Source organism: Dendrobates tinctorius, unplaced genomic scaffold (genome assembly GCF_039654945.1).
Source record: "Dendrobates tinctorius isolate UK_male_01 unplaced genomic scaffold, ASM3965494v1 ptg000036l, whole genome shotgun sequence".
NCBI lineage: Eukaryota > Metazoa > Chordata > Amphibia > Anura > Dendrobatidae > Dendrobates > Dendrobates tinctorius.
In genome coordinates this window covers 12815245-12830284 of record NW_027361704.1, presented here as the reverse complement: position 1 = coordinate 12830284, position 15040 = coordinate 12815245, and the positions used below count along the sequence as shown (strand labels likewise).

The following is a 15040-nucleotide window of genomic DNA, read 5'->3' as shown; positions in this document are numbered from 1 at the left end:
GCTGCTAAACTGGACACCTGGCCTGAATTGGCACAATATGCCTTACAGGAGCTCGCTTGCCCAGCTGCAAGTATGCTTTCGGAAAGAGTCTTCAGAGCAGCTGGATCAATCCTGACAGATCATCCACATTTTGGGTTGACAGACGGGTCCTTTTTTCTAACCTTCATTAAAATGAACCATGCATGGGTTTCCAAGGATTTTGTCCCACCTTTCCTTGATGACACATAGGTTGCCAGAAAAATGGCTTGCTTTGGTCCTCCTCCTATTCCGCGAACTTGACCTATTTCGCCTTTTGCAGCAGCTGAATGTCCCATATCAACATATGCCACTTTGTAAACCGCCCTAACTGGGCTGCCCCCCCCCATGGCCAGGGTCACCACCTAGTGCACGAAACCATGCGAGTGCCGTTGCCCTGGACAGGTGGGTAGGCCGACTCTTGGGCGCGGGCACTGGCACAGGGTCCCTCATAGTGCAATCAAGTGTCTCTGACGGTGGTGGTGCACACCCGCCGTCAGACACATCGCCGTACTATGAGGGGCCCAGTGCCAGTACCGATGCCCACGAGTGTGCCCCCCTTGCTTGGGCAGGGCCACAGCATTTGCAATGTTTACCTCTCCCTGCTCCTCCGCTGTGTAGTCTGGGCTGTCAAATCCTTCACTGGGAGTGCCACTACAAATTGATTGAACTGAAAGATGATGGTTAAGATGTAGCTATGCCCTGTTCTGCTGGCTGAGCTCTAGCTCCAGATGATCAATGGCTTCCATTTCTTATGAACGTCGACTCACAATGAAATGCAGTGGTGGTTTATCATCAGCTTTCACAGTTTTCCTACTCACAAACGTGTGACATTCCGGCGCACATTTTAAAATGTGCCCTCTCATGCCAATCAAATAGAATCGCCTACGGCCTGTGGCTTCTGTCTTTTGCACTCCAAAGTTACGTGACAGATCATGATAGCCAGTGAACACCATGTTTACATCGCTCCCTGTGATAAAAATTTGATGGAGATGAGTAACAGTGATGGAATCAATGGAAGTGCGATACAGTAAGACTTTATTCACAAAAAAATGTTTTCACTGTCTCAACACACAAATTAATTGAGGGTCAGCATCGCCTATGAGAATTGTGATGGAAGTTTTTCCCGTGAATAGTAATTCCTAGATTTCTGCAATCACTAGCCTTTATGTCAGTAATTGTATGCATCTCATTTCCTATTGCGGAGAGGCTGGACTGTATTACTGAGACAGAAATATATATGAAGATTTAAAAATAACACCAAAAGTATATAGTTGTGTACGCCTCAAATGCATTTCCTTTTTTCCACTTTTTAGATTGCTGTGTAATCCATACTGAGAACACGGAGATTTTACATGTTTAAACTATGCTATATATACCTGCTATCCAGTGATAAAGTACCCTTTCTCAACTTTGTACAATCTGGTCAAATCCATACTGGGCCTGAGAACATCTGAGTCTGCCTCCTGATCTATAGGCATATATTTTTAATGTGTAAACTAGGCTACATATATACGTGTTATCCAGTGAAACTGTACCCTTTATCAACTTTCTACAATGTTGTTGAATCCATACTGGGCCTGAGAACGGCTGCCGAGCTGTTAAGCAAGCTACAGCACCTGTGGTTTGGACACGTAATTTTTTCAGGAATGACGGTTAGGCCTAAGTCCGGAATTGCGGTTGACCTGAACTTACTGGGAAATCATCGTTCGTTCGCGGGGAATAATCTGAATCCCAGATCCCCATCACTAACGGAGTTCAGCAGGTTATCTGCACCTGTAAGCGACAAAAGCTGGTCCTTTCAGTGTAGCGTGCATGCAGCCCTGGACATGTACGGGAATGCTAGACCTGTTATTGCTCGATCTCACGTGCCAGAGCCTCGCTTATCCCTCTAGTAAGCTTTACGCATACTGCGGGGGCATGCCGGAGTCTCGGTTGTTAACGGAATAAAGCTGAGAAATCGCTAGCACAACTACAAACACACATACCACATCACACACAGAATCGACACAGCTTTCAAAGTGTGCATCTTTTCTTTAGGTGGCATGGTTGTGGTTTCCCGGGAGGAGTCCAATTAAGCCACAGGCTCCACTCCTGGTGGTGCCCTTTTGGACATTCCTTTAAGGTTCAGCTTTGCAATCATACTGCCCCCGGGAACCAAAAACTTTGCCTTCATGGACGCTGTTTGGAGGTTCGTGGGAATAACGCCGCACGATCAGCAGTCGGCATATGGGTCGCCCTCCCAGGGCTGTGGGGTACTCATTACCAGGCCGGTGTCAGTGGGATGTATCACAGCAGCGGTGACCCGGACGGTGGCCCTGGGCGCCCATGTAAATGGCGTGGTATAATGGTAAAGAGTTTATATAGATAGTTTGACGCCACCTGTGGTGTTCGGCAACATAGATGTTAGGCCGACGCTGCATGCAGATCCTCTGGGACTGATGGTGTTGTGCAGCAAAGATGGTGAAGCTCCCCACAGGTGGAGCTGGAGTCCCAGGGAAGTGTAGATGTAGTGATGGGGGAAAGGCACAGGCGGTGTAGGTGCTGGTACCCAGATGTAGCGGTGCTGGAATAACTGGAACTGCACGCTCTGGTGTCCTACAAAGCTTTACTCACAGTCTGCAGGTTACACAGATGCCTGCCTCCGTGCTGTGTCCTCCGGGTCAGGACCTCAGCCAACCTCCGGGACCAAAATAGAAAGCTCCCTTCCAACACTCCGCCAACATGTACCTTCCTGAACGTCTCCTTTCTAGCGCTTGTGGGGGAAGCACTCACAGGACCGTGGTTCACTGAAGCGCCTCCTGTCTAACAGATGTTCCTCAGTCTTTACTTGTATGGCAGACAGCTGTAGCCTTTTCCTTCTGGCTCCCACACGTCGATGCTGGGGCCTCCGAGCCTTAGTTGGGTACAGAGCATTTATAGCTGCTACTTCCCCCGGTTTCTGCTGCAGGAACGTCAGTGTCCCGACAAACTCGGAGACCGGAATCGGGACCATGCGCTCCAGCTAGGAGTGAGCCTTAACTCTGCTCATCCTCCAGCTCCCCTTGTCACGTCCACACACTTCCCCTTCCCTGCACAGAGTGCCCTAACTTACCTCCTCCAGACCACAGAGAGCAGCTCCTCAGCAGTCAGGTTCAGAGGTCTCCCTGCTAGCCTGGAGTGGGAAATGTGTTCTGTGTTGGTTTCATTGCTAGAGAGATCCTTCGTTGCTCCCAAGCTTGACAACACACTCCCTAGGAGGAAGGTAATGCCACAGTGGCGACCGTACTCTTGGGGACGCCACAAATGCACTGAGGCCCAGCCACTGCTGGATGATGCTCCTGGTACATTGACCCAGACCACTACATTCCCCTCGCACTCTACACTGCCAGAATCTGACCCAGAGGAAACTCAGGTTCCCCTTCCCACATACTATACCACCTTACACAGTGACAAAGAGGAAGGTGCAGATGAAAGTGCAGGTTCCTTGAGCAGGTGGGGGTGGCATACTCATGGGCGATGGCACTGGCACAGGGCACCGCATAGTACGCAAAAGTGTCTCTGCCGGTGGGAGGGCCTAAACAGCCAAGTGCAGTGAGATGGAAGATGGGGACGACAAGGAGTTCAGAGTAGTGCTGGGATTCCCTAGCAAGGAGACTTATGTAATTGTTTACAAGTTTGGGACAGCAATTTTTGGGGAGCACTATACTCTGGTGAATGATATATGGGGCCCACCATACACTGGAGCATTCCAAAGGTGGACATCAGACACTGGAGCAGCATTTACAGGGCCCATTATACACTAGAGCAGTAGAAATGGGGCCCATTATATATGGAGCACTATTTGGGCCCATAAGACAGTGGAGCTTCATCCATTGGGACCAACATATACTATAGCATTATGTGGAGCTCATCATATACGGTTTGAAACATTATATGGGATCAATGATTCCATATGGAGAAATATATGGACCTCATTACTCTGTATAGCGCACTAAGCGCTGGCCATAATACTGTATGGAGTGATATACTGTCCGTTTTTGGAGGTATTGGAGAATTTAAAATGGATATCAGTCATGAGATGTAAGAAGTGAAGTATTTTTCATTGTACTATACTGCTATTTCTCTGCCGTATCGGAGCATCATGAGTTGTGGTATGTGTTAAAGGGGCGCTCTTTGGCCCTGGGCCCACGAAAACCTGGAGCCAGCCCTACCCCCCCACAACTGTAGCCAAATAACCCCCATTTTTCAGTACGTAACTAGTATTAGGAAGTAAATTAAGGTTGACAAGATTAAGTAATAAGAATTGATGCTTTGGCATTCAAATGGGCACTGTTGGTGTGTTTCCTGTCCTCTTCTCACTGCCGACTTTAATTCCCCATTGACTTACATTGGGTTTCGTGTTTCGGTCGGACCCCCGACTTTTCCCTATAGTCAGCCGATTTTGCTCGACCCGACTTTTGGAAAAGTCGGGTTTCATGAAACGAAACTCAACCCTAAAAAAACAAAAGTCGCTCAACTCTAGTCACTACTCCATGCTAATTCTCTTGGATCTCTCTGCAGCATTTGACACTGTGGATCATCAGCTCCTCCTCACTATGCTCCGTTCCATTGGCCTCAAGGACACCGTTCTCTCCTGGTTCTCCTCCTATCTCTCTGACCGCTCATTTACTGTATCTTTTGCTGGTTCCTCCTCCTCTCACCTTCCCCTTACGTTTGACCTCTGTCATTGCCAACAAAGGATATATCACAAAGTATTGAGATGAAATTTTGTTTCTGACCAAATACTTATTTTCCACCATAATATGCAAATAAAATGAAAAAAAAACAGACAATGTGATTTTCTGGATTTTTTTTTCTCAGTTTGTCTCCCATAGTTGAGGTCTACCTATGATGTAAATTACAGACGCCTCTCATCTTTTTAAGTGGTGGAACTTGCACTATTGCTGACTGACTAAATACTTTTTTTCCCCACTGTATGTCGGCACTATAGAAATAAAAATTATTATTATAAAAAATATTAACTAGATGTGTATTTCCTGAAGGAAGTACAGATAGTGCTTTGAAATGGTGCCCGGGCTACCCCTTTAAGAGAGACTTGCCTGCTGCCCCTGCAAGACTTTCAACTCAGGATCCGTTTTAACTGTGGGTGCCTCTCAGGGGTCACTTTGGCCTGTTGGGCCCCTCAGGGTCTGATTTGGTGGGCGTGGCCCCTCAGGGTCCGATTTGGTGGGTGGGGCCACTCTGGGTCCGATTTGGTGGGTGGGGCCACTCTGGGTCCGATTTGGTGGGCGGGGCCACTCTGGGTCCGATTTGGAGGCCAGGGTGGCTCAGCCTCCGATTTGTAGGCCAGGGTCGATCAGCCTCCGATTTGGAGGCCTGGGTGGCTTAGCCTCCGATTTGGAGACCGGGGTCAATCAGCCTCCGATTTGGAGCCTGGGGTCACTCAGCTTTCGATTTGGCGTGCCGGCCCTTTAAGACTCATTTCAGTGCGCTGGCCCTTTAAGAGACAGTTTAGCTCACTGGGCTTCTAAATCCGCTTTGGCGCACATTCTCTCTCAGGGGCATGCGTCATGTGATGAAGCTAGATTTGCATTTGTGCGGTGGGTTTCGCTTTAAGAGCTGAAATTATCTGGCAGAAACTGTGTCCTGGGGGCGTCATGTGAAGTTCGTAGTCGTTGGCATAGTAACTGGGTCTGACTGCGCATATCAATGAGCTTAACTGCCATTTCAATTGCCTCAGGGCATGTTTTCCCATTGAAATGCATTGAGACAGTGCATTCCAATGACGGGAAAAAAAAATTTTCAAATGCAAATTGCACAAAAAATACTTAGCACACCACTCGTGGACGCTGGCTTCGAAACGACACCTCAACGGAGTCTGTGCGTGTAGCGGTTCGGGCCGCATTAAAGGGAATCTGTCACCCCTATTTTGAGATATCATATAATGATTTCATTCAATTTTGTGTCACATAAGGATTCTCTTAGTACTTTTGCTTCCCCCCTGACCCCGTTATTTTCATGCATAAATACCTCTTTTATATCGGTTCAGATGTATGTTGACTGCCACTGTCCGGTCCGCTGGGCGGGGTTTATTCAACTGCTCCCCCCCTCCCTGTCTTGCTCTACACAAGAAGAAATGCGTAGAGCAAGACAAGGGAGGGGGGGGAAGCAGGTGAATAAGCTCCGCCCAGCGGACCTGACAGAGGCAGTTTACATACATCTGAACCGATATAAAAAAAGGTATTTATGCATGAAAGGTGCGGGGTCAGGGGGAAGCAAAAGTACTAAGAGAATCCTTGTGTGTCACACACAATTGAATGAAATCATTATATGATATCTCAAAAAAGGGGTGACAGATTCCCTTTAATTGCGGAAATCAACTGAATATTAATAAGAAGAATAAGTTAGCAGCGTTCGGATTACAAGATAGTGGTTTTTTCAAAAGCACTATAATTAATACACGTAATGAGTGCAGAGTAGGAGGGCTTCATAAAGAAAAACTAACAGATATGAGAGAGACAGAATTCTTGCTGGTTGGTATGTGATCAAATTTTTTTTTCATGCAATAAAATGCAGTTTCATTATTTAAAAATGATATAGTGTGATTTTCTAGGTTTTATTTTTAGATTCTGTCTCACAGTTGAAGTGCACTGTGACAGGATCACTGGCACAGTGTGCGAGGAGAGATATAGGTCACTGCGCATGTTGGCATCAGTGGTATGAAACCAGGATATTTTTGCTCCAGCACACTAAACGGGCCTTTACAGTCATGGCCAAAAGTTTAGAGAATGACACAAATATTATATTTTCACATGATCTGCTGCCCTCTGGTTTTTATGTGTTTGTCAGATTTTTTTTTATCACATACAGAAATATAATTGCAATCATATTATGAGTAACAAAAGGTTATATTGACAGTTAGAATGAGTTAATGCAGCAAGTCAATATTTGCAGTGTTGACCTTTCTTCTTCAGGACCTCAGCAATTCTCCCTGGCATGCTCTCAATCAACTTCTGGATCAAATCCTGACTGATAGCAGTCCATTCTTGCAAAATCAATGCTTTTATTTTGTCTGAATTTGAAGGTTTCTGTTTGTCCACCCGTCTCTTGATGATTGACCACAAGTTCTCAATGGGATTAAGATCTGGGGAGTTTCCAGGCCATGGTCCCAAAATCTCTATGTTTTGTTCCCTGAGCCATTTAGTTATCACCTTTGCTTTATGGCAAGGTGCTCCATCATGTTGAAAAAGGCATTGTTGATCGCCAAACTGCTCTTGGACGGTTGGGAGAAGTTGCTCTTGGAGGACATTCTGGTACCATTCTTTATTCATGGCTGTGTTTTTAGGGAAGACTGAGAGAGAGCCCATTCCCTTGGCTGAGAAGCAACCCCACACATGAATGGTTTCAGGATACTTGACAGTTGGCATGAGACAAGATTGGTGGTAGCGCTCACCTGGTCTTCTCCGAATAAGCCGTTTTCCAGATGTCCCAAACAATCGAAAAGGGGATTCATCAGAGAAAATGACTTTACCCCAGTCCTCAACAGTCCACTCCCTGTACCTTTTGCAGAATATCAGTCTGTCCATGATGTTTTTTCTGGAGAGAAGTGGCTTCTTTGCTGCAATCCTTGAGACCAGGCCTTGCTCCAAGAGTCTCCGCCTCACAGTGCGTGCAGATGCACTCACACCTGCCTGCTGCCATTCCTGAGCAAGCTCTGCACTGCTGGTAGCCCGATCCCGCAGCTGAAACACTTTTAATAGACGGTCCTGGCGCTTGCTGGTCTTTCTTGGGCGCCCTGGAGCCTTTTTGGCAACAAGGGAACCTCTCTCCTTGAAGTTCTTGATGATGCGATAGATTGTTGACTGAGGTGCAATCTTTCTAGCTGCGATACTCTTCCCTGTTAGGCCATTTTTGTGCAGTGCAATGATGACTGCACGTGTTTCTTTAGAGATAACCATGGTTAACAGAAGAGAAACAATGATGCCAAGCACCAGCCTCCTTTTAAAGTGTCCAGTGGTGTCATTCTTACTTAATCATGACAGATTGATCTCCAGCCCTGTCCTCATCAACACCCACACCTGTGTTAATGGAGCAATCACTGAAACGATGTTAGCTGGTCCTTTTAAGGCAGGGCTGCAATGATGTTGAAATGTATTTTGGGGGATAAAGTTAATTTTCTAGGCAAATATTGACTTTGCAAGTAATTGCTGTTAAGCTGATCACTCTTTATAACATTCTGGAGTATATGCAATTTGCCATTAGAAAAAATGAAGCAGTAGACTTTGTATAAATTAATATTTGTGTCATTCTCTAAACTTTTGGCCATGACTGTACACATAGCGATATTGCTGCTGCGTCACAAAATCGTGACGCTTTAGCGATATCGCTAGCAATATCGCTATGTGTGATACTTACCTCCGACCGGCTCCCCCGCTGTCTCTCGCTGATCGCGTGAGATCATGCAGCTCCATTTCTTGTCGGGCGCTTCCTGATGGCGTCGACGAGCTACGTGTGGACGCGGGCGGTAGGACGTCTTCATCGCCGCGTCTGAAAGGTAAGTAACGACCGATGCTGTGTCGCTACATCGCTGTGAGATCTGCCTGTGTGGCAGCTCACTAGCGACCATTTAGCGATGCACAGCGATCCTGACCGGGTCGTATAGTTGTCGGGATTGCTGGTGCATCGCTAAATGTAAAGAGGCCTTAAGGGTAAGTGCACACGCTGCGGATTGGGGTGCGGATTTGGCTGTGTGGATTTTGTAAAATCCGCAGGTAAATCTGCAGGTCAAAAGACCTGCGGTTTTACCTGCGGATTGGCCTGCGGTTTTTCATCTCCACAATGGAGGAGATGGCAAACCGCAGTGGAATCCGCAGAAAGAATTGACATGTCAATTCTTCCGCGGTTTAGAAACCGCAGGAAAACCGCGTGGAAAAATCAGCACCGTCTGCACTGCGGTTTTTAATATCCATTTCATATTATGGTACAGTACACCGCAGCAGAAACTGCTGTGGATCCGCAGCGCCAAATCCGCAGCGTGTGCACTCACCCTTAGTGTTAGGAGGGATAAAGAAAGCTGCATAAATGGGCTGCTTTTATGTGAGCACTCATAGAGTGGGAGGGAGAATGCTCACCATATCTCTTACTTCAGCCGATACTGGCAGGTGTACTAGCAGAGAAAAGGGCTCTATAACACTTTATTTGTTTAGTTTTTCCGTTAAGCCAGAAAGGCTCTGTTTTTGTTTTGTGAACCCTACCTTGGTATATGCTGACTTCAATAAATCAGCAGGTGCTTCACCACCAAAGTGTTCCTGTCTCTCCCTGAGGAAGCAGCTAAGCGTGTAAACCCCTCACAGTATCTACAATAAAAATTACACACTCTCCATTCTTTGTAGGTGGGAAAACTTGCAAAATAGTCAGTGTATAAAATACCTATTTTCCCCACTGTATGTAGAATTATTCTGAAAATAAATAGGCAGGTTTTAGGATCAGGCAATGTGTGTGTGTATATATATATATATATATATATATATATATATATATATATATATATATATATACACACTCACTGGCCACTTTATTAGGTACACCATGCTAGTAAGGGGTTGGACCCCCTTTTGCCTTCAGAACTGCCTCAATTCTTCGTGGCAGAGATTCAACAAGGTGCTGGAAGCATTCCTCAGAGATTTTGGACCATATTGACATGATGGCATCACACAGTTGGCGCAGATTTGTCGGCTGCACATCCCTGATGCGAATCTCCCGTTCCACCACATCCCAAAGATGCTCTATTGGATTGAGATCTGGTGACTGAGGAGGCCATTTGAGTACAGTAAACTCATTGTCATGTTCAAGAAACCAATCTGAGATGATTCGAGCTTTATGACATGGCGCATTATCCTGCTGAAAGTAGCCATCAGATGTTGGGTACATTGTGGTCATAAAGGGATGGACATGGTCAGCAACAATACTCAGGTAGGCTGTGGCGTTGCAACGATGCTCAATTGGTACCAAGGGGCCCAAAGAGTGCCCAGAAAAAATTCCCCACACCATGACACCACCACCACCAGCCTGAACCGTTGATACAAGGCAGGATGGATCCATGCTTTCATGTTGTTTACGCCAAATTCTGACCCTACCATCCGAATGTCGCAGCAGAAATCGAGACTCATCAGACCAGGCAACGTTTTTCCAATCTTCTACTGTCCAATTTCGATGAGCTTGTGCAAATTGTAGCCTCAGTTTCCTGTTCTTAGCTGAGAGGAGTGGTACCCAGTGTGGTCTTCTGCTGCTGTAGCCCATCTGCCTCAAAGTTCGACGCACTGTGCGTTCAGAGATGCTCTTCTGCCTACCTTGGTTGTAACGGGTGGCAATTTGAGTCACTGTTGCCTTTCTATCAGCTCAAACCAGTCTGCCCATTCTCCTCTGACCTCTGGCATCAACATGGCATTTCCGGCCACAGAACTGCCGCTAACTGGATTTTTTTTCTTTTTTGGACCATTCTCTGTAAACCCTAGAGATGGTTGTGCGTGAAAATCCCAGTAGATAAGCAGTTTCTGAAATTCTCAGACCAGCCCTTCTGGCACCAACAATCATGCCACGTTCAAAGGCACTCAAATCACCTTTCTTCCCCATACTGATGCTCGGTTTGAACTGCAGGAGATTGTCTTGACCATGTCTACATGCCTAAATGCACTGAGTTGCCGCCATGTGATTGGCTGATTAGAAATTAAGTCTTAACACACAGTTGGACAGGTGTACCTAATAAAGTGGCCAGTGAGTGTGTGTATATATATATATATATATATATACCAATGGCGCAAAAGCGTGCAACTAGGGAATATATTGGGAACATACCGAGGGAACAATTCCTCAGACATAAAGTAAAAAATAAAGAAAACCCCATTATAGATGAGGTTCCCATCATCACTCAGTATAATTCAAAATAGCCATATTTTCAGAAAAATTGTAAACAAACACTGGGGTATTTTGAAAAATGATAAAATCATAGGGGAAGCTTTACCAGCTCGCCCTAGGTTTGTCTTTAGAAGGGCAAACAATTTGAGTAACCTGGTAGCCCCCTCTATTTCCATACCAACACCAGGCCCCAATTCTCATATATATCAGCAACTAAATGGTTTTTTTCCCTGCAAAAAATGCGCATCTTGCAAAAAATTAGGCAGTAAGAAACAACTTTCGATTGTGAATAAGTCCATGGAGATTCAGATCCGTGATTTCATCACCTGTGACACGAAGGGGGTGATATATTGTATCACATGTCCATGTGATAAATTATATATAAGAAGAACGATACGTCCCCTAAATGTTAGAATTGGGGAACATTTACGAAATATCTGTAATAAATTCACAGGTCACCCCCTTTCCAATCATTATCTCACACATCATGGGAGCTCTTTAAGGGACACTAAGGTCACTGGGATTCAAATTGTTAAAAGAAGCATTAGGAAAGGCAATTTTATCCACCAAATGTCCAGGGTAGAAAGTAAATGGATATTTGAATTAAATACCCTGATCCCGAATGGTCTAAACAGCGAGATTGAGCTATTTTCTTTTAATGCATAATATGATGTTTTGCCATTAGAGGCTATATACTGGAGGCTATATAAGGGTTATTCTTGTTCCAGGGGGCCATCCCTGAAGAAGGAATCAGTGAATTCCGCAACGTGTAGGATCTATCATTGTATTCTGGCCCTTTCAACGCCTCATAGCGTTTTTTCTGCCTGTCACGTGACTTCCCACGTAACTGTGACGTCACGCAAGGTCCTTCAGCGTTCTTGGACCTTGCAGGCATGTTTTTGTAAGCGGCGGCTGGTATCTTTACAGCCTGCCGATACATACCTCCAGCTGCACGCCAGTCACCGGCCGGACGGCGGTATGCTAGGAGGTAGCACCCTTTAACTCCAGTAATTCTACACATCGCTGTGCCGGGGAGTATCTCTGGGAAGGACCTGGACTTCTGTTTCTTCTGGCTCGCCACATTAAGCTTCAGTAAAGGTAACAGACCTCCCCACAAGATATCTCCTTTCCATTTTTGGTTTTCTAATCAGGACACATCCTATTAGCGCAAGTTTGCATAAGGTTTTAGGATCATATTTGTTTTATCTTTTTATACAACCTTCATTTTAAAATTATGCATTACTGTCGGCAATTTGTTCAAAATCCACTAAGAAAAAAAACTTGGAATAATTTGTTTTGAAGAATTCTAGCAACATGAAATGATGTCAGTTATATATACAAAAAAGTGAATACATTGTTTTTTTTGTGCGAACTGTTAAACATTTATTGATTATGACATTGGTTTAAAACCATGTGTACAGATATTGTGTAGTTATCTCACAATACATATTTCCTGTTTGTTTTTCAAGATACCTATACAAGCTTAGAGACCTACACCTGGACTGTGAGAACTACACTGAGGCTGCATATACTCTTCTACTCCACACAAGGCTTTTAAAGGTGAATATTTGTTATAAATATAAAAATACTGTAATTTTTTAACACAGATCCTTTTTTGTAACACATTGACAGTCATTATAAACCTTTATTAGTCTATCACTCTGTAAACCAAGTTCATCATACTAATGGACATATAAGACGTGTCGCTATTTTCTGTCATGTAAAATAATTCTACTAGGATTTCCTGACATTTTTTTTTTTTTTATGAAAAATGTAATTATTTACAAATAATGACAATTATGATAAAATGCAGTAACAATAGTTGGTATATTTGCATTTCTTTGATATTCCACCTAGAAATGTACATTATGATCACACATTGTTTGCAGCCCCCAGCTGTGAGTTTTGCCTGGCTGGTTAACAAAATATGGAAAACCACGTCATTTTTTTTTAAAACTAGATTAAGGCCCGATGCTATCGCATCGGGACGATAGTGACACACCTCTTGCCATGTTAACCCTCAACACACACACCTCCTTAACACACACTGAAAGGTGAGAGGAGTGTGTGTTGAGGAGGAGTGGTGTGTTGAGGGTTAACATGGCAAGAGGTGTGCTGTGACGTCACCAGTTACAACTGGATGGAAGTTGTTACAACCCGGAAGCTGCATTTATTATTATAGATTTATTTACAGTGAAGGAGCCAGCTAATGAATACCCCCATCAGCCCGCTCCTGTTCTCACTGTTATTAGTGGCTGCAGGTGTCGGATGATGGGATCAGTAGTCCCATCCGCTGACACCAGTGACCGGAGGTAAACTGTATACCTCCGATCACCATTCACGCTGTCTTTTGACTGTGTGGGAACCGCAGATCTCTGACTGGATCTCTTACTGTTCGGATTCAGCTGCAAGAACAGCGGGTGTTTTGTCATGCTGTCATGTGCATCACAGTGTGGCAAACACCTCTTCTGATCGGCGGTGAAATCCTCCCCATATCCCCATCACACATCCTCCATCCCGTAGGCACATCTTCCCTCTTAAAGGGATTATTGGTATGGATGTCAGAGCAAATCCATCCAGGGCTTGGTTTTGACCCCAGGCCTCTCTTAAAGGGATCCCTGGTATGGAAGTTAGGACCGATCCACTCAGCTCTGTGGTTCTGACCCCAGGCCTTTCTTAAAGGGATCTCCTGTATGGAAGTCAGGGCAAATCCATCCAGCGCTTTGGTTCTGACCCTAGGCTCTCTTAAAGGGATCTCCTGTATGGAAGTTAGGGCAAATCCCTCAATGCTCTAATGTAACCCTGGGGTTAGAATCAAAGTGATCATTGGTATGCAAGTCACGGCAAATCCACTCAGCGCTCTGGTTCTGATCCCAGTCTCTCTTAAAGGGATCCCCGGTATGGAAGTAAGGTCAAATCTACTCTGCGCTTTGGTACTGACCCCAGGCCTCTCGTAAAGGGATCTCCGGTATGGAAGATAGGATCGTTCCACTCAGCGCTCTGGTTCTGACCCCAGGCTGACGGGATGATGTGGGATATTAGGGGTAGTAATCCGGTGGCTCTGGCTGATTGGATGATGTGGGATATTAGGGGTAGTAGTCCGGTAGCTCTGGCTGATGGGATGATGTGGGAAAATAGGGGGAGTAGTCTGGTGGCTCTGGCTGACGGGATAATGTGGGATATTAGTTGTAGTAGTCCGGTGGCTCTGGCTGACGGGACAATATGGGATATTAGGGGGAGTAGTCAGGAGTCTGATGGGATGATGTGGGATATTAGTGGTAGTTGTCTGGTAGCCCTGGCTGATGGGATGATGTGGGAAATTAGGGGTAGTAGTCCGGTGGCTTTGACAGGATGATGTGGGATATTTGGGGTAGTAGTCCGGTGGCTCTGGCTGATGGGATGATGTGGGATATTAGGGGTAGTAGTTGGGTGGCTCTGACGGGATGATGTGGGATATTATAGTGAATGTGGCTATGCGGAGTGGACGGGGCTCTACACTCAGCTTTATATATATATATAGATATAATCATTATAATTTGTTATAACTAACCGTAGTTAGTTACTATGCCCGGGCAGTGCCAGGCTCTTCAGCTAGTACAGAATAAAAACAAGTACAATAGTCTGAAACAATACAAGTCACCGACTGCTACTGGAGTAGACAGGACCTTGCCCTTGAGGGATCACAGTTTACAAAGGAAGATGAGGACACGCACTAGTGTTTTTGCACATTCATGGTTGAGGAATCTGTGGATTCGGGAGATATTTTTGAGTTGGGCTCGGCAGGAAGGTGAAAGGGCTTGGATATTAGATTTGAAGGCAATATCTTAGTCAAGCCATTGATTTTGATGCTTAGGTCAGTTGGGGAAATTGAATGAGATGGTGGAAAGAAGATTAATTCAGTTTTATCCATGTTAAGTTTTAGAAACCTAGTAGAGAAGAAATCTGAAATAAAGGAGTGACATTGCGGGATTCTGGTAAGTAAGGAGCTGATATCAGGTCCCGAGATTAGATCTATCTGTCATAAGCATAGAGGTGATACTGAAAGCTGTGAGACTCTATGAGCTGTCCCAGACCGAAGGTGTAGATGGAGTAGATCATGAGTCCTAAAACTGTACCTTGGGGGCACTGA

At 45.2% G+C, this 15040-nt stretch overlaps 1 protein-coding gene across 1 annotated transcript in view; it reads left to right on the top strand.

The window, feature by feature from the left end:
• DOCK2 (dedicator of cytokinesis 2) overlaps window positions 1-15040 on the top strand; it is a 1017649-nt gene that overhangs the window by 735434 nt on the left and 267175 nt on the right. The window contains exon 37 of the mRNA XM_073573729.1: window positions 12381-12471. Coding sequence (XP_073429830.1) covers window positions 12381-12471 — 91 coding nt within the window. The remainder of the gene's footprint in view (window positions 1-12380; window positions 12472-15040) is intronic.